This window comes from Coturnix japonica, chromosome 1 (assembly GCF_001577835.2).
Source record: "Coturnix japonica isolate 7356 chromosome 1, Coturnix japonica 2.1, whole genome shotgun sequence".
In the NCBI taxonomy this organism is placed as follows: domain Eukaryota; kingdom Metazoa; phylum Chordata; class Aves; order Galliformes; family Phasianidae; genus Coturnix; species Coturnix japonica.
In genome coordinates, this window is record NC_029516.1 from 41,253,890 (window position 1) to 41,276,791 (window position 22,902).

General features: G+C 43.6%; 1 protein-coding gene across 1 annotated transcript; it reads right to left on the minus strand.

Annotated features, from left to right (window-relative positions):
* Positions 1 to 16,904: 16,904 nt before the first annotated feature.
* NDUFA12 (NADH:ubiquinone oxidoreductase subunit A12) lies at positions 16,905 to 22,571 on the minus strand. The gene is made up of 4 exons (XM_015858387.2): positions 22,438 to 22,571; positions 21,375 to 21,457; positions 20,981 to 21,068; positions 16,905 to 17,183 (listed from the first exon to the last, which is right to left on the minus strand). Exons 1-4 carry the CDS (start codon positions 22,524 to 22,526, stop codon positions 17,003 to 17,005), a joined length of 441 nt encoding a protein of 146 aa, XP_015713873.1. The 5' UTR covers positions 22,527 to 22,571; the 3' UTR covers positions 16,905 to 17,002.
* Between the last annotated feature and the right edge of the window lie 331 nt (positions 22,572 to 22,902).

Genomic DNA, 22,902 nt, shown 5'->3' on the forward strand with positions numbered 1-22,902 from the left:
TAGCAGTGTTTTACATCTTAAAGCAGGTTTCGTAGCAGTTTGTTCTTCCTGATGGCCCAGAGGCAATCTAAGGTCAGTCCCCAAACATGGTTCCCACAGAGCGGCCCCAGGGGCCTCCAATGTCAAACTGTTGGCTCCCCACTCCAGGGCCCAAGCTTTTGTCCTCTCAAAGTGCAGGCCTGACCTGTTTGCCCTGGAGATAGACCCTGATGTCTGTGTCTTTCAAAGCTGCCTTGGATCACTCACCCCATCACTCACCGTAGGCTGTGTTTTCATTTGTTGTCTCATAACAGCAGGAATGCTGCTGTCTCCTTCTATTGTAGATATCTCTTTTTTCTTCTTCTTTTCTTTTAACAGAAGTTTACCTCCATCCCTTTATTTGGAATTCTCAAGTATTTTACAGAAGATGAAAAGCTTGTACGCAGACCTGTAGAGCAATGCAGTGGGCAGAGGACTTCTGATAAAACTCCAGGGCCATCTGGCCAACCAGCAGCAAATAATTAACTTTGCTGACTTGCCTTGTCTTGCCCGAGATAACATCATTTCAGCACTTCAGCACTTCCTTTGTTTCCACTCTTTCACCCCATCGCTATCATTTTTGTATGAGCTCTGTCAGTTCTGGGCCTTCAGCAATTAAATTAAACTCCTCAGCAAACTGACATTCTGTCTTGGGAAGGTTTTTTTTCCTAGATAAGCAGGACATCTGGAGCCTAAAAGCAGAGTCTCAACATTCCACAAGCCTTGAGGAGGTACACTGTACCCTGCTGGGGTTGATGGTAGGCACCATAACAAGGTCAAAGTGCTAATTAAAAACTTATGTCAACAACCACTTCTAAAACCACTCTGCTTTTGTTTTCCTCCCTCCAAAAACCTTGGGTAGCAACTGACTGCCTTTTAATACTGGGGCTGTTTTACAGCTTTATGTTACCAATGAGCAGTGTTACAATACATGGTGCTCTTTCAGTTTGTTTCCTCTTGTGTACGCACCAATAACACTGATATTCTTCATGTCTTTATTTTGCTTATTGGTGTGCCAAGGTAGACACAGAATTCAGTGAACTGAAAAGCTGGTGAATGGATTTCCCTTTAAATATCACCATATATGAACAATATAGTTCATCAAATGCCATAACACTGATTCTGTTCCATTTGTGGTTTTGTGTTCTTGATTGACATCACGTTTTCCTGGACAAAGCTACTGTGCTGACATGCTGACATGCTGACGTGCACACTGTGCCTCTGATCTGTGTCCCTCCCAGAATAAAATCCTGGATAAATGTGTGGAATTTTCCAGTTCTGTCTGAACAGGACTTGTGGTGAGTGAGAGCGTTTGGCTGACAAAACACAGAGAGACGGCAGCCATAGAGGAAGGACTGGCTTATTCATCCTCTCTTAAAGACCCCTTTGAATTCGTTGTGTCCCATCCTTCCCACCCAACATGTTGCAAAAGATAAAAATAAATATGCTGAAGTTAAATTTGTTCCTTGTCTTGTTCCTCTGCCGTCACCAAAGTTCAGTTCATTCTTTAGCCACAAACACCACCCCTGTTAATGCATGGTCAAACCTTGCCCTGTGAAGTGCAAAAACCTGAGCCTAGTCTGGATTTGTCCCCCACTCCTTTTCCATGGGTGTCTTCTTTCAGCACCAGCCTGAACTGGGAAAGACTTTTTCCTCCATCCCATCTCACCACTGTGGAAGCACTCAGCAGCCCTTCCCCTGCTGCTGTCCTGTACCTCTGACACAGCTCCTCACCACTTCCCTCCACACAATGTTTTCACAACACTGCGTTCAGTGCTGCTTCACATGGAGGTGGGAGAAAAACTCTGTGCAAAAGTGACTCCAAAGCTTTGGACTGATTGTTATCTAAAGTTGTGGTGTCTATTCAACAGCCAATAGTAAAGCTTCAAGGCTCTTCCCTGCGACCATATTCCAAGAAGAGTTCGAGTGATGCTCCACAGTATGTCTAGTATCAGCCGGCTTAAGTTTAATGTATTGGGTTTTAGAGGCTTTTCTTTTTGTTTCCCTGTTGTTCGCTAAGTAATTGTCATCAACAAAAACACATTTGTAGAGCGCAAGCAGCTCTTTAAATGCAGCGTGTTTGACATGCCTCCAGGCAGCCTCATTTCTGCAGGCTCAATGCTAAACGTTGCTATGGGAACAAAACCTTCCCTCCACCCAATCAGCCAAACTGAGAGGATTTGTTTTGTAAGTACAGAGATTGTCTGTATCTGGACTTCACCTGATCAGTCAGCACAAAATAGAGAATAACCCGGTTCACAGTCAAACTGTGGAAAGATATGGCTTGTTTGTTCACTGTCTCCCGTGTCCCCCCCATAAGAACATCAACAACAAAACCATAAAAGAGCCTTTGAGGGACAGGAGATTGCTGTCTTACTGTAGAACATGAACAGGAGATAACTGACAAATGAATCCTACTTGACAACAAAATCAAGGAAACAAATGGGCGCGAGGCTGTTCAAACCACAAACTGTACAAATCAAACCAAATCTTTACATAAGAAAGAAAGCATTTGCTTGAAGAGGTGCCCAAAGGATTTGGAAGAGGAGTAGTTCTAAGAGGACGAGATTCAGCGTGGTTCTGCATACATACTTTGTGGTATTTTTCAGACTAACTAAAGTTCTGTTTATTGACTGAGATTTTTCTACACTATCAAGTAAGGGGAAAGTACTTGGCCAAATTTTAATAATAATAATATCCTTCAAAACTGTTTTTAATTTACTAACACATTCATGAATGAGAATACAGCAAGTCTTCATTAATGAGTAACTGAACTGTCAATCTTCATTCTTTCTCAGTCATTATAATGAATGAATGCACACCTGTATCACGCTTGGATTCGATACACATGTCACAAGCTGTCTCTCTCCTCCGGGAGCTGTCAATTTAAAGTTATGAAGCAGTGCAGAGGAGAAAGGAAGTAACGGTGCATTCATGAGGCCTATGATACAAAGAAAATAACACTACATGCAGATATATAAAGTAAAACTTGAGCATCATGCTAGTTCTTTTCTTTGTAACTACTATAAAAGAGCTGTGTTTTATGGTTCTGACTGGTTTATAGGAAATTATATTGACATAACTTATTAGATTACAGATCAGCCTACATTCACATCTAATATAAGCATTATTTTGTTGTTGTTTTACTTAGTCAGCAGTGGGATTTAAAGAAGGAGGTGGTGATGGCCTGTGTTATGGCACCCCCTTGGTGTTTCTCGTGCTGTCACACGCAGGGCTAACTCAGAACCAGGGGCACACTCCAGCCTCCACCCAAGCTCAGTCCTGACTTGAGAAGGGTTTTGAGCACTCAAGTGCTCAGCATGCTGAACACCAGCTGGGGCTGCTGCCTTGTTAGCTTCCCACTTAGGTCTGAAGAGGTGCCCAATGCTGCACAGTGCGTACTGTAACACCCAAGCAAGGAGAAGGGAGGTGTTTCAAAGTAAGCATGGAAGAAGATCCTGAGGCCTTTTCTACACATCAGTTTTATTAACTCAGTTTGCCAGTTGGTAACGAGTGCTTTCTATTGCAGCTAACCCAACTTAAAAAATACGGGTAGAATAAGGGAGCTATTTGATATAAGACATTTCTACCAAGATTGTTAATTTCATTTCAAGGACAACTATTTCCAGTACTTGTACAAGTACTTCTATTGTGCCTTAAGCTTGGAGCACTCTGTTAGTTTAGTTCTTAAGCTGAATTTGTTAAACTGAAGTAATCGTCACAGAATGGCTTGGGTTGGAAGGGACCTTCAAGATCATTAACTCCAACCCTCTGCCATGGGCAGCACTGCCCCCACCAGCTCAGGCTGCCCAGGGCCCCATCCCACCTGGCCTTGAGCACTTCCAGGGAAGGGGCACCCACAGCTTCTCTGGGTGAATTTTTCCAGTGCTTCACCACCCTCTGAGTGAAAATTTTCCCCCTAATATCTAATTTTTAAAGCTGTTTTACTACTGAACTGCTTGTTCCATGAGCCTGCAGCCACAGTTCCTTCTGATTTATACTGGTTATCTGGTGTTGTCTGCATAGGTGCTTGGTGGCAAGATAAGTGGTGCACAAGTAATTTAAGTTTATTAAGTAGTTTGGTTTTGTCATTAGAAATATTCCGTTTTGCTGTAATATTCTCAGCTCTCTTGCTATTTGCACATCTCAAGCTACACAAAGCAACCTGAATGAGTTGTCTGTTCAAAACTGTACCTTCCCTTGCACAATTTCCTGGAAGCAGTCACTCAGAATAGAGACACAACTGTAAAGTATGCATTTGTTTAGAAACCTGAAAGGTATGTGATGTTAATCCAACAGCTGCTTCTGTTCCTGCCTGTGTAAATGTTTTCAAATATATTTACACCAGGAATTTGGTTATTACTGTAAAATGTAGTGTTGTTCCTCATTCACAAAATAAAGAATTGGCTTACCTTTACTAATCTGTATGATAGTATAATTGCAGTATAACTTCTAACTCGCTGTGAATTTAACTGTCATGTGCTCAGGGTGATGGTGGAGCACTTCATGCTCTTGCTTTTCAGATGGCTACTTGATTGGTTTTGCCTAATAATTCTACATATGCAAAGCCAAATCCTGATACTGTTTACATGCATTTGTCCCCAATGATCCCCAAATCCAAAGATTCTTAACTGCATGACATTATGCTGATAGCATTGGCTGAGGCAGATCCAAAGCTTCTCATGTTAAGAATGGTTTTAAGATCTTGTTTGTTCCCAGGGCACCTGAAGTCAGAACACAATTGCTGTATTTTAAAGAGAAATAAATCATATATTTCCTCTTTGCATTAGAGAGAAATACTACAGTATATTCTTCCCAGCTTCTGTACCACAGGGCATGCAAACTCCTAACAGCTCCATAACAGATGCCTTGTGCACTCCTTAGTCATCATAAAGCAAATCATCCATCCAAAAACATATGCTCATTCACCTATGAACTCCAGATCAAGTGGCCATCGGCAGACGGTAGGATAAGCTATGTAGTCCCATGAGTGCCAGCCAGATTGACTGAGCTAATGAAGTGTGCATAAACAGCAAACATCCATCATCATAGATCATCCTCAAACTCCCCTTTCAAACACAGACATCCCCTCGCGTCTAATGCTTCTCAAACAACCTGTGGCATCTGTGGCCTGGATCCTACAAATGACTAGACTGGGTAGGAAACATGCTCTGTAAACATGTTGTTCATTACAGCTTATTTTACCTACTGCCAGATGGATTGATGTGAAATGCTTTATTGCTTACTCATTCTTTTGTGTACTTGAATTAAATGAGTTAACCTTACAGCTAGGAATCAAGTGCTTCAGTCAGGCAGAAAATTTCAAACTGCTCTTTCTTTTCTTCCTCTACTGAAAGTTGCAGGAGAGTGGGACATGTTACATGGGAACATTTTGTATTTGAGCTGTTGTAAGATGCAAGAGATCAGCACTGTGATATAAGCATCACGTTTAAAATAGGACTTGTACATCCAGCCTTGTCACAGGAGGAACAAATATAAAATATCATACCTTAATAATTGGTTACAGTATTGTTATCTCAATATGTTTTTAACAACAGATAGATAGACAGGTCTAGATGGATACGTAAAGTCTAGAAGGAATGTTAGAGAGTTGATATTAAAAAGATAACTTCTCCCAAAATGGAAAAGACAAAGGAGTTATAATGAACGTATACGTGTTCAGTGTCACTATTTTAATATCATCAGTCCTGAGGTGAAAATTAGTACATGGATGGCATTACTACCAGTATCTAGCATCTATTATTAAAGCAAATACAGACTAGTCAAACCACGTAAGTCAATATTTTGCAGCACTTGAGTAGTCTCAAGGGCTAAAAATGTATTGAAAGAAACAAAATATTCTGGTTGGGCTGAACAGACCAGAATCAATAGAAATATTTTATGCTGTGGCTGAGGAAACAAGCTCAGCCAGAACTGATGCTCTTCTCCAGTACTTGCATAGCAAGATGGCAGGTAGCTACCCTGCTCTCTATGAGACTATCTATGAGTGTGATTTAGCTGAACCCAGAACATCCAGCTGCACTGGCAACAATTCCAGTAGGTGCCATTCTGCTTCAGGCCTGTAGACTTCCTGAAAGATACAAAAAAATTTATGTACTGGGCTTCACCTTCTCTATTGATAAAATACTTCTCCCCCAGCTGCTGTAAAAATAAGCCCAGCCTTTGCCAGGGCTGGTTAATTCATGTATGGTGCTTCTGCAAGGAAATATTTTGCATCTCTTGACTGACGCTGACATTTGAGAGTGGCTGCCCTCTGGAGGGCTGTCTGGGCTGTAGATCATTCATCAAAGTGGGTTTTGACTTCAGTTTTGCATTCTGCTCTGCTGACAGAGTTCTGAATTTTATTTAAACCATCAGATACTGGTTCTGACTCAGGGAAGTATTTAACAGTATATCTCAGTCTCTTAAGCCCTTGCTTAAAGTGCTTTAAGTTTAGTACTTGTTGAAAAGATTTCTTGAACTTATGCCCACGCAGCACTAGACTGTCCTGAAGTTATGTTACCTTAACATTGGAAAGCAATGCCTCTGTAGAAGAAATGTAGGTTTAGAAATATTCCTGCACTTTCTTCTTTCACTGTCCACTGCCAGTACCTTCCCTGCATGGAGGGTAATGCTGAGGTGAAGACACTCTCTTGGGAATTATCAGAAAAGACCTAATGCTGAACAGGTGTAAGCATCCACACAAGACTGTAAATGTGGGTAACTGTGTATGTAAAGCACCATGGGACGCTGCAGAGTTCTAGCAATGACCTACTTTTGTAAGCAGGAAGGATCTGAAAGCATAGTCAGCCAGACAAAATGGGGAAGTCTGTATCTGCCTTGACCAGTTTGTGTATTTCTTGGTGGGTATTCACACGACAAATGCTAAGAGTCTAACTCAGCTGTGGGGAAGTTGTTTACTTCTGCCTTGCTCATAAGGAGACTTTATATGGCACAAACATGTAGAGGTATCATAGCCGGTGCTAATATTTCCCTCACCATATAGAGGTAATGTAGGCAGTGCTTATATCCTCACTGAGCCTCTCACCCCAAGCCAATAATTGTAGCCAGTTTCTTGTTGAACAGAGAACACTTTAAACAATAGGAATAATGAGAGAATAAATGACAAATTTGGCAAAGAAAATGTAACATTTTCCAGAGCCATTTGGACATCAAATTGGGCCCCTTAATTACCAGGTACAAATAAAGCTGTCAGGCATCTACTTGACAGGTTTTTAAGTGATTTTTAGCTCACAGCATGGAATAAAAAATATAACTTAGCATGCAGTGTCAGATCAACCAGTTTGTATGCTGTAGAATAGAATGAAAGAACATATTAAATCTTGGGGTAACATCTGGTATTTCTATTCAAAAATGGAATTTCTCGGACAGATTTTCACCAAGAAAACTTCCATTTAAAGCTGAGCAACATAAACTGTGACCAGATCGAAGCCCTCAAGAACTACGACATTTGGAAAGGAGACATGCAAAAAGCTGACTTTCATTAGCTGGCATTTTCCTATCTGTTAACACTGTGTGCTGCAAGTGGAATTTGGGCTGCACAGAGCAACAAGGAAAGCCGTGAATGGCTGTACTGACTTAGCTAAAGGAGGGAAGTATGTATTATGGGTTTTATGAAATAGGAAATTAGATGCAACCATGCAAAAATCATTTCTCGTACAGAAGATGTTTGCATATGTTCAGACTGCTGAATGGTAAAGCAAACACTAGAACTACAAGTTCAATATGTGATGTATCCTTATGTAGGATTTTTTTGTTTGCCTGTTTTTAGCATTTGCTATATCCAGTAGACTATATTTTCTTGTTCACAGCCACAGCACTGCTGCCTGTGGGTGAGCAGTTCAATTTAATTCAATCTTCTTCACCCAAGTGTCACTATGTACAAATCTCACGGAGGCTTGACAGCCCTGCTACCTGCACATCTCACTTTCTGCTTGGTAGCGTATTTTTATTCTCTGTGAGACAGCGGCAGACCTGGCATCTTCAAAGCAAAAAATGCAGCCTTGTAGTGGCACCAGATTTTTCATAGGGTGCATGTGTGATTCAGCCAGTGATTCAGGAAGCATTGGTGGTGATAAAAAATCCTAATGTGTAGCACATTCAGAGACAGGGGAAGTGTAGTTCAGTTTCATAGAATCATAGAGCCACAGAATGGCCTGGGCTGAAAAGGACTACAATGATCATCCAGTTTCAGCCCCCTGCTATGTGCAGGGTTGTTAGCTACCAGACCAGGCTGCCCAGAGCCACATCCAGCCTGGCCTTGAATGCCTCCAGGGATGGGGCATCCACAGCCTCCTTGGGCAACCTGTTCCAGTGCGTCACCACCCTCTGTGTGAAAAACTTCCTCCTCATATCTAACCTAAACCTCCCCTGTCTCAGTTTAAAACTATTCCCCCTTGTCCTACCACTATCCACCCTCGTAAACAGCCATTCCCCCTCCTGTTTATACTCTCCCTTCAAGTACTGGAAGGCTGCAATGAGGTCTCCCCGGAGCCTTTTCTTCTCCAAGCTAAACAAGCCCAGTTCCCTCAACCTTTCTTCATAGGAGAGGTGCTCCAGCCCTGTGATCAGAAAGTCCTGAATGACAGTCTGACCTTAGAATAACAGAACTGAACAAGAGCTGGTGTTACTGAGGAGGCAAAGCCCAACACACTGGGTACAACATACAGAGCACAGTATTGAAACCTATCTATCTGGGAATTGTGAAGAAGCAGCAATAAAGCTCTGTGTCCCTAGACTCCCATGCACTAAATGCCAAGTGAGGCCATCAGCCTGGGGTCACCTGGGAGCTGCAGCCCTAAGCAGGCACAGAGGATGCATCCCCAGGTCTGCCTGCAGGAGCCATAAACACAATCCGCAGCAAAATGCACCAGTGTGTCTGGAGCCAGCTGGGTAATTGTGCACTAAATAGACAAACAAGGCGTAATTTTAGCTTTCCCTGCTTCCTACACTCTAGTTTTGCTATAGCCTTTCAACGCAGAAAAAATAGACCTGCATTCCCTTGAAATGTCTCTGACGCCAGTCAGAGGTAAAGCAATTGAAAGGATTGACACAAAACATATGCAGGAGGAAAAACAAGCTCTATTTAAATGAAACCTGAAATACGTTGAATATCACAAGAAGCAGAATGTAATGAGAAGCTTGGCTTTGATATTTTGTTGTTGTTATTATGTTTAAGTGCTTATTTCCCATTTGATTGTAATGGATGGTGATCGGGGCAGTGACAGTCCTCCCAGATGATCAGGGAACACAGTCCTAGTATAGCACAGGTGTTGGTAGAAATGGAGAAAATCAGGAACACTCTGAAAGCACAACAGGAGCTTCCAGTGCTCTATAAAACCCTGCTGCTCATTGGGTGTGTGTAGGAGCCAGTATGAAGTTCTGGGGGCCTGAGGTAAAGCCAGATTGGGCGGGCAGCTCCTGGCCCTCCTGCCCAGGTAGTGCTGAGCCCTGGGGTTCTGCCTTTGCCTGTGAGCGCACTGCTGTGGGTCACACTGCCCCCTGAACACCAGCCTGACAGAGCTCTTCGGTCAGCAGTCTCTAAACATTGCTCATTGGATTGATTTTAGACCGGGGCAGAGCACCATGAGCTGATTCACATCAGGCACTCAGCAATCATATGGAAAGGCACGCTGCGCCAATTGGAATGTGGGGCAGGTTGCACTCACCCTGAGAAAAGCACTTATCTTTGCCAGATAGAGCACTGTTAGTCATCAAGCATTTTAAAACTCGCATTAGCTTGTAAGCAGGTTATCATCAGCAAAACGATTAACAGCCATCAGCAATGGGCGGTGAACAAAAGCTGCTCCATGGCCTGCTCTTCCCTGCAGCTGTCATCGGCCTCACTGCACCTCTGAGGGAGCAGCTGCCCACTCCTCTAGTGCAGCAACATGAGGAACACAAGCACTGATGTGCCTAAACGTCACACTGTCCTGCTGATGCTGATAGCAGAAGTCTATGAAGAGCAAAGCATCTTAGAAAGGTGGATGGGTCATAACTGCGAGGCAGAATAGCCAATAAAACAGAGCAGTTTGATGTTATTTATTTTGTACCTAGAAAGAAGAAGGATTATTTGTTCATATCAAGGAGAGAGGAATTGGTCTTTGATGGTAACTGAGGAAGGTGGTTGAGATGGACGCCACTAACGTGACATTTTGAGATGTACCAGAGGACCCCAAGTGTGGTGGAAGAGTTGGATGAAGATGCTTCTTTTTCACAGGCCTGGGTTGTGAAGGCACTGGGGGAATTCCAGAAGACTGGAAAAGCACCTGTGTTGTCCTAGTATATAAAACAGATAAATACACACTAATTCCAACCAGGAAAATGGAAAGAACTTCCAGAGGAGACAAGAGGGGGTGACAGCACTGAAAGAACTGATGGTAGGCACACAGTGTCTCACTGCGGTTTTCTGAGATTTGCCAAATAAATCTTATTTCATCATTTTGGATTGCAGGTTTGTACAGGTAAACGTGGAGATGTAACACACCTAGATAATTGCAAGGGGTTTAATTCTGTACTACGTAAAACCTGATGAAAAGTTAGTGATGTGCAGTGTCAGAAAGCACTGGCTAAGAGGTTTAAGAACTGGTTAGTTCAGCAGGTCGCATGACTTCACAGTGAAATTGCAAAGGGGGAAGAGTCAGTGCCAAATGGACGAGTTTCTTATGGGCCATGTGGTAGCTCCATCTGGGACAGCCTGTAAGCTGGGTCCTGAGCAAGGACCAGTGTGAAGAGTCAGAATTCAATGTGCCCCTACAGAAAGTGCAGGCTGTGCTACAAAATGGCAGCAAGCAGCGACTCAGGGAGGGACATGGTGGGTTTTGGTGCTATACAGCTCCTTGTGTAATCCTGCAGATAAAAGCAGAAAAAAAAAGAGGTTGAACGTCCTTGACCTCTTGCCACACATGAGGGAATAAAGCAAGCAGGAGGAGAAAGACCATTTTTACAGCCCATTTTTACACTTTGTGTACAGTCTTGGTATAGCAGATAATCCTCATTCTGAAGAGCCTGATGAAAAACTGAGGAGTGTAGAGAACCACACAAATGACACAAGCAAAGTGCTTTTCAGTGATAGATGTACAATTCTGGCTGTTTGTCTTGTCAGCTAGAGAAGCGAGAGGTGACTTGATTCCAGTGTATGTGTGCTTTGCAGTCAGAAAATGCTGGGCATCTCAGTTTGCAGAGCAACACAACAGGATCCAGCGGCTGAAAGCTGCAGACAGGCTAATTAAATTAGAAATTAGCTCTGTAACAGTGCAGGCAACTGGTCATTACAGATTATGACCAAGGATAGATTCCTCTGAAGAACCAGACAGGATGCTTCACATAAGATGTGCTTTAGCCAAATCTAAGATGTTTCATACGAACCTGAAAGATATAAATGTAAGGTCACCTGCAGAATTAGACAAGGAAGGAGAAAGGCACAGAGCTCCTGCCATGAGATGGGAGGGCAGAGCCTGATGCGGGAAGCAAGGGGTGGCACAGGACCCCTAAGCTCTGGGTGAGGGGAGATGGATATAAGGCAGTGCACAGAGGTTATCACAGGTTCAAAATACGTGTGCTCCCAGCTTCCCACTGCCTGCTGTAGTCATCTCTGTGGAGCTGGGGAGAAGCCGTGATGTGGTGCATAGGTGGCTCCTGGGTCCTGGAGGTGAAAGCTGCAGTGCTCTCAGCTGCTCTTCGAACAATCCAGCACAGCAAATGAAGAGCTTTTCAGTGCTCTTTGCAATTTCACTGCAAGGTAGGGGCAAAACACACATCCTTCAGGCTCTCTTGACTCACTGCAGCACAGCATTTGGGGAGCACACAGAATTGCTCAGGTTGGAACAGACCTTAAAGATCATTGAGTCCAACCGCAACCCAACCCTACCACCCTCACTAACAACTCTGCTAAATCATGTCCCTGAGCACCACATCCAAGTGGTTTTTAAGCACAACCAGGGATGGTGACTCAACCTCCACCTCCCTGGGAAGGGATGAAGAGAAGTGGGATCTGCAGGCAGTGTTGGAGGTGGGAGCAGGTCCCCTATGGATGAAATGTCTAGCTACCAAAAGAAACTGGAGGTTCAAGCAGCTCAGGTGATAAGCACTAATATTCCATTTGTGTGTATAAAGATATGTGTGTTTATTAATCTCTGCTTAGGATGTCAGTCTCTCTAACTGGGAGAGTGTGTTTTTCTTTTTCTAATGGAGGCACAGAGGAAGAGCAGTGAGGAGAGCAGGGTGGTGGTACCCATTGACTTACTGCCCCCTGTTAACCCTGGCAAGCTGCTCAGGAGTTATATTGTCCAGGTGCCTGCAAAATGCCATCCTTTCTGACTGACCCACATGAATTATAGCGCACCACAGCTAATCTTCAGCAGCTTTTAAGTGTCTGATGCTAGGCGGCATATGGTAGGTGATAAAAGTTGTTTGTTTCCTTGACGTATTTCAGTATCAAGATGCTATTTTGTTAATTGCAGAGCATGAAGTCAATTATACTGTATAATTATGCATTGTGACATGAGGGAATGACTAGCTAAGCATCATTTTGCCCAACACAGCATCAGACAAATGGGCAGTGGTCTCCTTGCTGCCATCAGGCCTGATGCTGCCATCGCTGTCAGCCTCCACTTGTGTTTTCCCATTGCTCAGTACAATAGCAATTACAGACCCTGCTAATAGGAGCTACACAGACAGAGATGATTCCACTCAGGTTTTAGAAGAAACAGAAGGTTACTCAACATAATTTGACAGCTGTTATAGCACAGATTAATTGCTGCTCACCACTTTGCTTTTGTAGGCAGGTAATTGTGCTCGCAGCTTGGATTTGGAGGATCTTGTCTGTGCTTGATTGTGACAGAGACGTGACTGTTTCAATGTTAATTTTTGGATACAAGTTTCCATTGGCATGCAGCATAGGTGGGTGACACAGGAACCAGCAGCCCACTGTAGCTCTGGAGAGGTTGTGGCTGCAAAGTAGCTGTTGTGGTGTGCACTGTACAGTTGTTACTTGTTATATTTGGGCTTCCTCTCTGTGCATGGGTTTTGTTTATTAGAGAGGCAAACAGCTATAGGTTCCTGCAGTAGCAGGCAGTATGGAGGTGGTACAGGGCAGCACTGTGCATGGGCCAGGCAATGGCCCACAGCAGCTCCCATGTCTCCCATTGCAGAGCGTGATGTGCAGGACAGCACAGACCTCAAGAGGGCAGAAATTAATTCAGCACAAATTGCTTTTTGCCACTACCGACCATCAGAGTTGACTGAAGAACTGTATTAAGCATGGTTTCTTTTTGCAGTGTTTGAAGTGATTCTGCCACGATGTGTTTTGCCTCTGCTGCTGCTTTTCCAAACTGTAAACTTTAATGGCCAAATCAGGCTTTAAAACCAACAGATGGGTAAGGGTTTTTTTTGAAGAAGAAGAAGAAGAAAAAGCCATCAGAAAATATCCATCAGCAATCATTTGAAGTCCCTCAGAAATCATCCGAAGCTGAGAAAGCACAAGTTAACCCCCCCACCCCGTTAGTTCTACAGCAACAGCACGACGGGTTGGAGAGTCCCAGATTGGGACTGCACATTCACAGGGATGAAACCAGATCCTGATGGGGGGGGGGGGGGGGGGGAATGCAAGTTAAAGAGCAAGAACTGCAGGAAAGCCAAGTAGATTTCAACCTAATGGCTCTGGGTGTTTTGTTTGTTTCTTTGTTTTTATAATAAAAAATAAATAAAATAATAAAAACTTCTTACTTGTGCCAGCAGCAGTCTTATGGCTCTATGGGCAAGTGGCATGTAACCACAGACCATGCTCTGAAAACCTGTCCCTTTCCTTTCCAAAGAAGAAAGCTAAGTGGCCCCATGAACACCCAAATACCCACAGTAAACAAATCATCTTTTCTTTTTTAACAGCTGCCTCAAATTAAAACCCATTAGGGTTTCCTTGCTTTCTCTGGACATTGTTTTGCCGCAAGGCAGGAGGGAAGTGCCACATGGACAGATATTGCTGAATTTGGATTTGCCTCATTGAATTTTTATGGATGGTTACCCTCAAAAAACAAACTATTAATAGGCCCGTGTCTGAATGCTCAACCACACGAGACCGCATCTGTTACGTACAGGCTGTGTTTTGATGGATCGCTGTTCCATCAACTGAAAATCCTTCGGGCACTGCAGGAAATAGAACGGCCCTACAGACACTTAATCTAAAACTAATATTTAAAAGATAAATTGCGGGTTAAAATGAAGTAGTCCATTAGAGGGGTGGAAAATAAATTACCCCATAGAAAAAGAGAAACAAATAGGTATAATATTCCAGGAATATAAATCAGGGTAAAGCAGAAGTCTCTTGAGTGGCAGTTTGTGGAAGCGATGCTAACAGCAGTACAGATTATTTCCACAGCTTCTGTGTCCTTTGCTGTTATTATAGAGATTGAATTACACCAAGCTCTTAGTGTGGTGGTTTGTGAATAACTTACATAAGGTATAAGATGGACTCCAAGCATTTTAGTTTGCTGCATAATCCTACACAACTGAAACAAATTCCAATGTCTGCTGACATTTAATAGGAGAAAAATCCTGAGCCACAACCTCTAAGTAAAATGCTTAAAACAAATTATAAATGTAGGTCTCAAAAGGCTTATTTAAAAAATCCCATAGGTAATTACTTCATATATAAACTGCCTTTTTCTCAGAATGCTGCTTTGAGTCTGCCCTTTGTGTTCATCTCATATGGCCAATTAGCATTCCTGAGCATCTGCAAAATCTTCCACTCTGAGCAAGGATGTCGTGTTGGTGTGAGAGATGTCAAACAGCAGCAGAAGGAAGTGGCCAGGCCCAGGGAGAGGCATGGTGCCAATGGATGCCATCAGTGGAGCCATCTTGAAGTGGTAACACTGTGCTAACCTGGCCTGCTCGACTACCAAGGCTGTGGTGAACTCTGCTGGCAGTCACCTCTATGGAGGGGACAGGGCTGGTGTCCTGCTGTACAGCTCCAGTCAGTGCAGTGGGCCTTGGATATGGCATACAGGAGGTGCACATGGCACTGCTTTAAGGCTTGTCTGGTCTCCTGAAGCCCCATTCTCAGGCTGGAAACAGGGCAGAGGGTGCAGTCCAGGCAGCCACAAGGGAGGAAGCAGTGCTCCATTGCAGGAAGGGCCGGCCAAGACCGTGGGGATGTGCAAAGGAACTCCCAAAGAAACAGCTTTAAAATAAAAGCAGGCTTCAGCACTGTGCTGGAACTGGAGGCGGGAGCTGTCTTCTTAATGGGAGATGGTTTATGTGTCTGATAGTTGTTCCTTTTAAAGTCACATTTAGGAGAATATTCCTGTCATTGCTTCAGTTGCACTTGGTTGAAGACACCATCTGCTGCAGCACTCAGCTGGCTTGGCATTTAAAGTGTCATTTAGATCAGAAAGCAATTGAGTATCCTCCATCTACTGAGGCAGATGCCTTCAGCAAAGGTGAATTTCCACAAGTGAAGGATGTTGCTGATACACTGAGCTGAATCACAGGAGTGTTTGCAGAGAGCCTTGTGAAAGACTGCAGGTGTTCCTTCACATGCTCACCTTATTTCCTGTACACACCTCCTGCATCCTACCTGAGTAAGCAGTGTTAGAGATGCTATCAGTGCAATGCTGCTTTTGAAGTCCAGCACATGTGGTCCCTGCAGCTGAGGGAAGGACGAGCGAGTTTGGGTGCTCTTCAGAGATGGGACTGACAGTATTTTCCAGCTGTTGAAGCCTAGGCTCACTTCAGCTCCACGGGGCAGGAGGAAGAGCCATTTTCCTGCCTTCCTCCAAGATGCTGCCATGCACAAAACTGCATAAAACCCTGTGCTGAAACGTGTTCAAGCTGCAGTCCAAAAAACCCATGTAACAAAGCAGAAAGAGGCATGAAATTAGGTAAAAACACAATTAAAAAGTCAAGGCTAATAAGAGTTAATTGTTCTACCCCGGTCTGTGCCTGTAGGGATGGCTGCAGGGCTCCCTGTGAGGAGAGGCCCTGCCAGGGCACGTCTGGGCCCCACAGACAAAATGGAGGCACCTCTGTGGTGGCACACACAGGAACTAAGACAGGAGAGGAAAAACAGGGAGGTCAGCAAAGGAGGTGCTCAAGGTGCTAAGGATAGTCCTCCACAGACTGAGAGGAGACCGTGGAGCAGAGCAGGGTTATGCCAAAGAACTGTAGCCTATGGAGGAGACCCACTCTGGAGCAGGGGAAAAGTGTGAGGAGAAAGGAGCATCTGAGGCTTCTTTTTTCTACCTCATTTTCACCAACATGAAAAACCAACACTGAATAACAGTCAGAGGGCTGTATCAGAATCATAGAACGGCTTGGGTTGGAAGGGACCCCAAGGATCATCAAGTTCCAAGCCCCTTGCCGCAGCAGGGCCATCAACCTCCAGATCTGGTTGGGCCCCAACCTGGTCTTGAAAACCTCCAGAGATGGGACATCTACTCCTGTTCCAGTGCTCTGTCACTCTGACAGTGAAGCAGTTATTTCTTATGTTAGAATGGAACTTTCTGCCTTCCAGTTTCTGCCCATTGCCTGTTGTTCTATTATTGTTCGCCACCAGGATTTGTCCACCCATCACTGACTTGACTCCTGCACTTCAGATATAAACAGTTACGAGAACAGTTATGAGTAGAATTTTGTATTTCAAACTTCTATTTGTATTCTTTTGAATGGTACAACTGCAAGAAATGACTGCCATGGGAACAATTACTATGCTAAAAAAGTGAGGGTTGCTTATGTAAAGATAAGAGCCACTAATAAAATGACACAAAGCCGAGCATCTAGCAGAAGGCCTGCTGTGTATTCTGTCCTCTACTTCTTCCCAGTGTTTTCTTACATGGTTTCCCCCCCCCATCTCAATAAACAAAACTGCAGCAGTCAGAGGAAGCTTTTATTTTAAATAAAACTAGTGAAGATACAATTTACACTGAAAGCCAAAGTGGAGGCAAATCACTTTTTGCAGTTGTTTTGGCTGTTATTTGCTGGCTGTTGTAGGTGGGATCCACTCCTGTATCTTCTTGCGGGTAGTAGAGTAAGGGACGTACTGCCCAGGAGTACCACTCAGGTTGAACTTATGGTTCTCCCAGATAAATTTACGAGCAACTGGAGGATGAGTAGTCGGAGGGTCATCCGTCATTGAGTGAAGCCAGCGATGCCTTAAGAGACAAAAAAAAGACACATTGTTAAGGCATATTAAGGAGCATTACATGATCTATAATGAGCAAGAAGTCAGGCAGTAACAATGACCCAAAAAAAGCTTGTGGGTTTTTGTGTTGTTTGTTTGTTTGTTTTTTAATCACCAGAAAATTGTGTTGCACAACAATATTTCAACAGCCACCTCCAAAGCCTTCATGAAGCTGCCACCTGCGATATGGAATAACGATTTAAGTTCACCTAAGCAATCACATAAATATTTACTGGCTCCACAATAAAGTGATTGATACCAGTCAGTAATGGAGTAATTAACAAGTGAGTACAGCCGTTGCCTTTTACCTATGAACTGAATGTCAGTCCTACCCCCTGCAAATAATGTTAATGCTCAAGGAGAGCATTTTCCATAATAATTTACAGAAACACTTCAGCAGGGATAAACAGAATTTATTTCACCCCATTCCTATTCCAGTGCCCAAAGCAACTTTCAAAACGGAATCATTTTTGTTATAAGCCAGTTAACTGTGCATGCAGCATGAAGTACATGGAATGAGACAGAAGTGAAGCTTTTTGCAAGCCTATGGATATTTATACTGAGATGGGATTAAAAGAGGCTTCTGCTTATCAGCTTTTGTCAAAGACTTCGCCTAAAAATATTAAATTCTCTGTTATTAGTGGTTATTAGAAAGCCTGAAAATTATCCATGACCTATCTATGCAGCCTCTGTCAGCGCCTCACCACCCAATGAGGAAATAGTTTCTTCCTAACATCTAACCTAAATCTCCCCACTTTTAGTTTAAAACCGTTCCACCCCATCCTAACACTATCAGACCATGTAGGAAGTCAGAAGATTTCTGTATGGGATATAAGGAGATGCCATAGCACCTTGCTTCAAAAAAAGGTGAGTTTGGTGAGGTGGGGTCATACACTACATTCAATAATCCAGTCTCCCATTGCTAATACAAATGCAATGCAATTTTCACCATACCTTACCAGCCTCCCATGTCTCCTGCCCCCCTAGAAATCAATATACATCGAGAGGGGAAAAAAAGTGTTTTCTTGGCTGGAAATGCAATTACAAAAGCCCTGATAGAAAAGCTGGAGCAGATGGAGCACAAGAAATGCATTAAAGCTCAGTTAAAATTGACTACATTTCAAGCTTACACAATGCCTCGCATCTTTCTTTAGAAGTGTATATACACTCACTTCCTGAAATGTGAAATTATTGTAATATTGAGTTTATTTACTCATTTAACTCAGAAGACAGAAAACAGAATAGTTTGTTTCTTCAGTGTAGACTATATAGCTTTGCAGTCTTTCTTAGACTAAATCCATGAAGTTTTCCAAAACAGAGTGTTCTGGAGTAATGCTCTGTTTGCTTTCAGGCCTTTCTGGTACAACAACATCAATACAAAATTGAGCTCAAATTTTAATGCATCACCAAAAATAAAAAGCCCCATTCAGTCACATTCTCTCACTGAAAGTAGAAATTGCTCACCACGGGTCCTGAAATAATTCTCTCCAGGAGATATTTACAACATCTGTGGTCCCTTCCCCACTTAAAACATACAAAAACTGAAAACTTTGCTTTGGAAAGACTTTCCCTTTGACAGCATCCCTCAGACAGTCCATGAAGCCTTGGTGTCTCAGACTTTACTCCCAGATGCTCAAGAAAAGCTCTTCATGCATTAGTCTGAACAGCAGAAATAAAGGGATTTGACATCTTGCAGATGGCCACATTTCTGTACAAACTCTGCCTATAAATTCATGCATGAAAAAATAGGATTTAAAAGCAAGTAATGAGAACCTGAAAAGGAGCAGACGGCTCTTACAAAGCAAAGAACATGAGGGCTTGGAAGAGGCTGAAGCAGTTTCCTGAGACACAGAACAGCACTGCCAATGCTGAGGCAGATAAAGCCTCCAAACTTCTGCCTGCATAAATAGTCAGGAGACACCTTAAAATACCTTCGAGTGCATGAAGACCACGTAGGATGTTCTCCCCATTCTCAGACAAATATTTCAAAGCAAAGTGATTTCAAACTGAATCTACAAAGGACTGGAGCCAATTAGATGATGTACGAACTGTCAAACAAGAACTGGTGCAACACAGACTCTAGAGCTACTACTGTATGTGCATCTGCAAGGTTCACTCACTGGCTGTGTGAGTTCAGGCTACTTGCCAGCTTCCTAACATCCACTTATCTTTTCCCAAACAAGCTAACCATGATGCAACAATAAAGGTGAATGTGTGCACTATGGTCAGAGGGTATTTCAGTGCACTTTAAGTCAGCACAAAAGCAGGGATTTAACTTTGACCAGCATAACCAGTGGGGTTTTTTTCACTGTTATTAAAGACGGCACCTTCTTAGAACAGCTGCAGCCCCAATTCCCTGCATAGCACACATATGTCAAAACAGCCCTTGATTTCCTTCACGCTGTGATTTCAGCGCATCCATTGTCCAAAGACATCACAGCAATTATTTCAGAATGCTGAAAATGCAGCATACTTTGCAGAAATGGTGCTGTGCTACATTACTGCACCAGGCATTCCTCCTTGCTGCTTTGTCCCCTTCTCCAATACCTGTTAGGCAGCTCAAGCTGACTACATTAATCCCTATTGTGGTTTTTTTTCCCCCAGACAGTCATTTTCAGAATATTCCAGCATGTTTTTCCCCCAGTTCATCATGCATGAAACACGAGGTACACCTGACTGCATCTCCACAGCATTCCACAGCCCTGAACGCACGCAGCTGCCCACACAGTTCTCCTTTAAGATCAGCAACCAGAAACATGCTCAGCTTGAATGAACAATCCCAGTTCCCTCAGCTGCTCCCCATCAGAACTGTGCTCCAATTTAAAAGACCAAAACATAACAAGACCAAAAAAAGGCCCAGCAGAGTAGTGCACAACTCAACTTCCTGACAAAATATCTTTGAGTGTGGGACTGTTTAACTTTTCATGTCTTTTTGAACCAATCAGTGTTGATAATAATGACAAGGCTGCTGTTTCTTCCAGGGCTTTTTTTGTTCCACAATAACAGGAAAGCTTTTCACCTCACTGCTGTATGGGATGTAAACAAGCTGCTCTACCTAGAAACATGACTGATACTCAGAAATAAACTTTGCAAAATATTGTAAGGACACAGCTAGTGACACATAAGCAAAGAAGAAGGAAAACGCTGCCTCAAAGAAATGAAAACAGTCACAGCCTTATAATGAAAAGGATAAAAACTGCAATCAAACAACGGTTATTATGCAGCCAGTAAGGACCAGCCCTGCACTGGCATTAAATTCTGGCTGTGGAAACTTCAAACATTAATATCTCTGCTAAAAACCTGTGCCATAAAACTCATACTGGAGATGAAAGAGAAAGCGTTAACTGCATTAAACATCATTTGAAGACAGAGTCTGAAGCAAAACTGACTGCCTAGACAGACTACCCACACGCTGTTCAGATGTTCTAATAAGAGCCACGTCACCCTGTCTCCCATGCCCACATAATTTAAACCTATTCCATACATCTGTGCATAAATACAACTTTTTACATTTCAGTTGCACGGTGTCTGAAAGCTGCATTGTTTCTGTTTGTTTTAGGTTGTTTTCTTTTGCTGGAGTACACACAAATCAAAGACCCAGGTCTTGCTGCTTCCCGGTGCCCAAAGCATGACCTGCCCATCCCGCCATCCCATGGCTGTTCCGACAGTCATTTCTGAATACTGAGCACATATTTTATCTTCAGTTTTGTAATACAAGAACACATACATGCAATTACACAATTCAAATCACTAAGTTAAATGGCTTACCATTCAGGGGGCACCATACTTCCATCAACTTCCCAAAATGTATTTTTGCCATTCATTTCGTTAGTATATATGACCCATCTGTGTCGCCCTTGATTAAACAAACACAAACACTGTATAAGCTTAAGAAATTATTTTCACATACAGTAGAAAAATCATGAAAACACAAGAAAAACTATCGGATATTACGGGCCCTCACTGCAAGACAAGTACAGCTATGGCAAGGAAGCAGGCCAGGATTTTGGGTTTTTTCTACTGTCACAGTAGCCTTACATTGCTGAACTTAGTGCTCCCACACAAGCAAAGAGCAAGGAAGGTGGGCAGGCAATAAATCCTAATTCACCAGCAGGAGAGCTGGGCTGCCACCCAGAAAGTGGGGTCACATCAGCACACATACCAAAGAAGTTTCTTTTGTCTTCGTAGTACTTGTTTCCATATTTGTCAACTCCTACCAGCGTACCAGTCTTCAAGTCGTTGACCCTGTGAATTCCCAGAACAACAGCTTTAATGACCTTCGCCTCAGAGTAAAATTGCAATACAAGATTTTTAAAGGTTGGCAAAAATCTGTAATTAAAACTCAAACACACGTAATGTAAAGCAAAACAATGGAACCCTGAACTACTCAGACTTAAGGAGCGCAAACATAACCACCAATTCCTACAACTGCCATCAGCACACCTTCACTGTGTCCCACTGACAGGACACTGAAGTCACACAGAGAGGCTTTGGGGGAGTTGTTCAGAAGTTGTTTATGGCACAAGATAAAACATGATGCAACACCCATAAAACCCAATGAAAATCACGTGAAGGCAGTACCACAGGCACACCTGTGACTAGCATTCCACTGACAACTTTTAAAGTGTTTTCCCCCACCTAGATCTGTGCCTTTTTTTTCCTTCCCCTCTTCACTGACCTTCACCCTAGGCAGGATCATGTAAAGTTTCAGCTGCCTGCAGTGCTCTGGGCACTCTCCATCCAATGCCAGAACACATATATGCCAATGCTTCCTTGGCTGCTGTTCACATATCACATAAAGCACTCAGACCCACATGTTATTTAAGCCTAACTTCAGGAAAAGAAGGGATGTTTCATCACTGCTCTCCTTTAATTCTTCCCCTTCTTGTAGGGGTTGCTATGCCATGTCCTGATGTTCGTGCCCTGTGCACTGACACCAAACACTTAATGAGTCATTTAGAGCCTGCAAAGGCCGCTTCTCAGAAATTTCAGATAGTATCAACTAATGGAAACCGGGCAGGTGAGACATCACTGGGGTCAAACTCAGCGCGAAGGTGCAGCGAGGTGCTGCAGACGGGCACGGCGATGTACAGGCAGACATGCAGTGCCCCCTACTGCGGCCTGGACCCGGCAAGGCCGCCAAGGTGACCCCACGGGACGGAGCGGCGAGGCGAGAGCCGGGATCCTCCTGCTGCCCGCTCCGGGCGCACCGCGCTCCCTGTTACCTCAGCAGCTGCAAGATGGCGCCGCGGACACCGCCGTGGCCGCCGAGGTGCTTGAACGCCCGCTTCATCACCTGCACGTACTCCGCCATCTTGGGACGGCGGCACAGCGGCTCCGGCACCGCCCCGCGCCGTGCTTGGGCGGGACTCTGAGGCTGCGCGGTGCTCGTTTGCTTGTTCTTAAAGTCCACAAACCGTTGTTTTGCTATAAACTACTTAAGAATAAAGATCTGTGAAAAAGACATTTTTTATAAAGAAGCCGGCCAACGTTTGGATCACGAAACAGCTCCAACTCCCACACCGGTTTCTGAGGCTGTTCATGAAAGAATCTTCATCATGACTGATGAAGAATCTAATTCTCTGAAGGTTTTTTCTGCTGGCAGTGGTCTGACCAGGTTTATTGGTGTATTTTTTTTCCCCCGAGGGTTAAAATGGACAAGCTCTGGGTCACTGAATGGAATGCAGCAC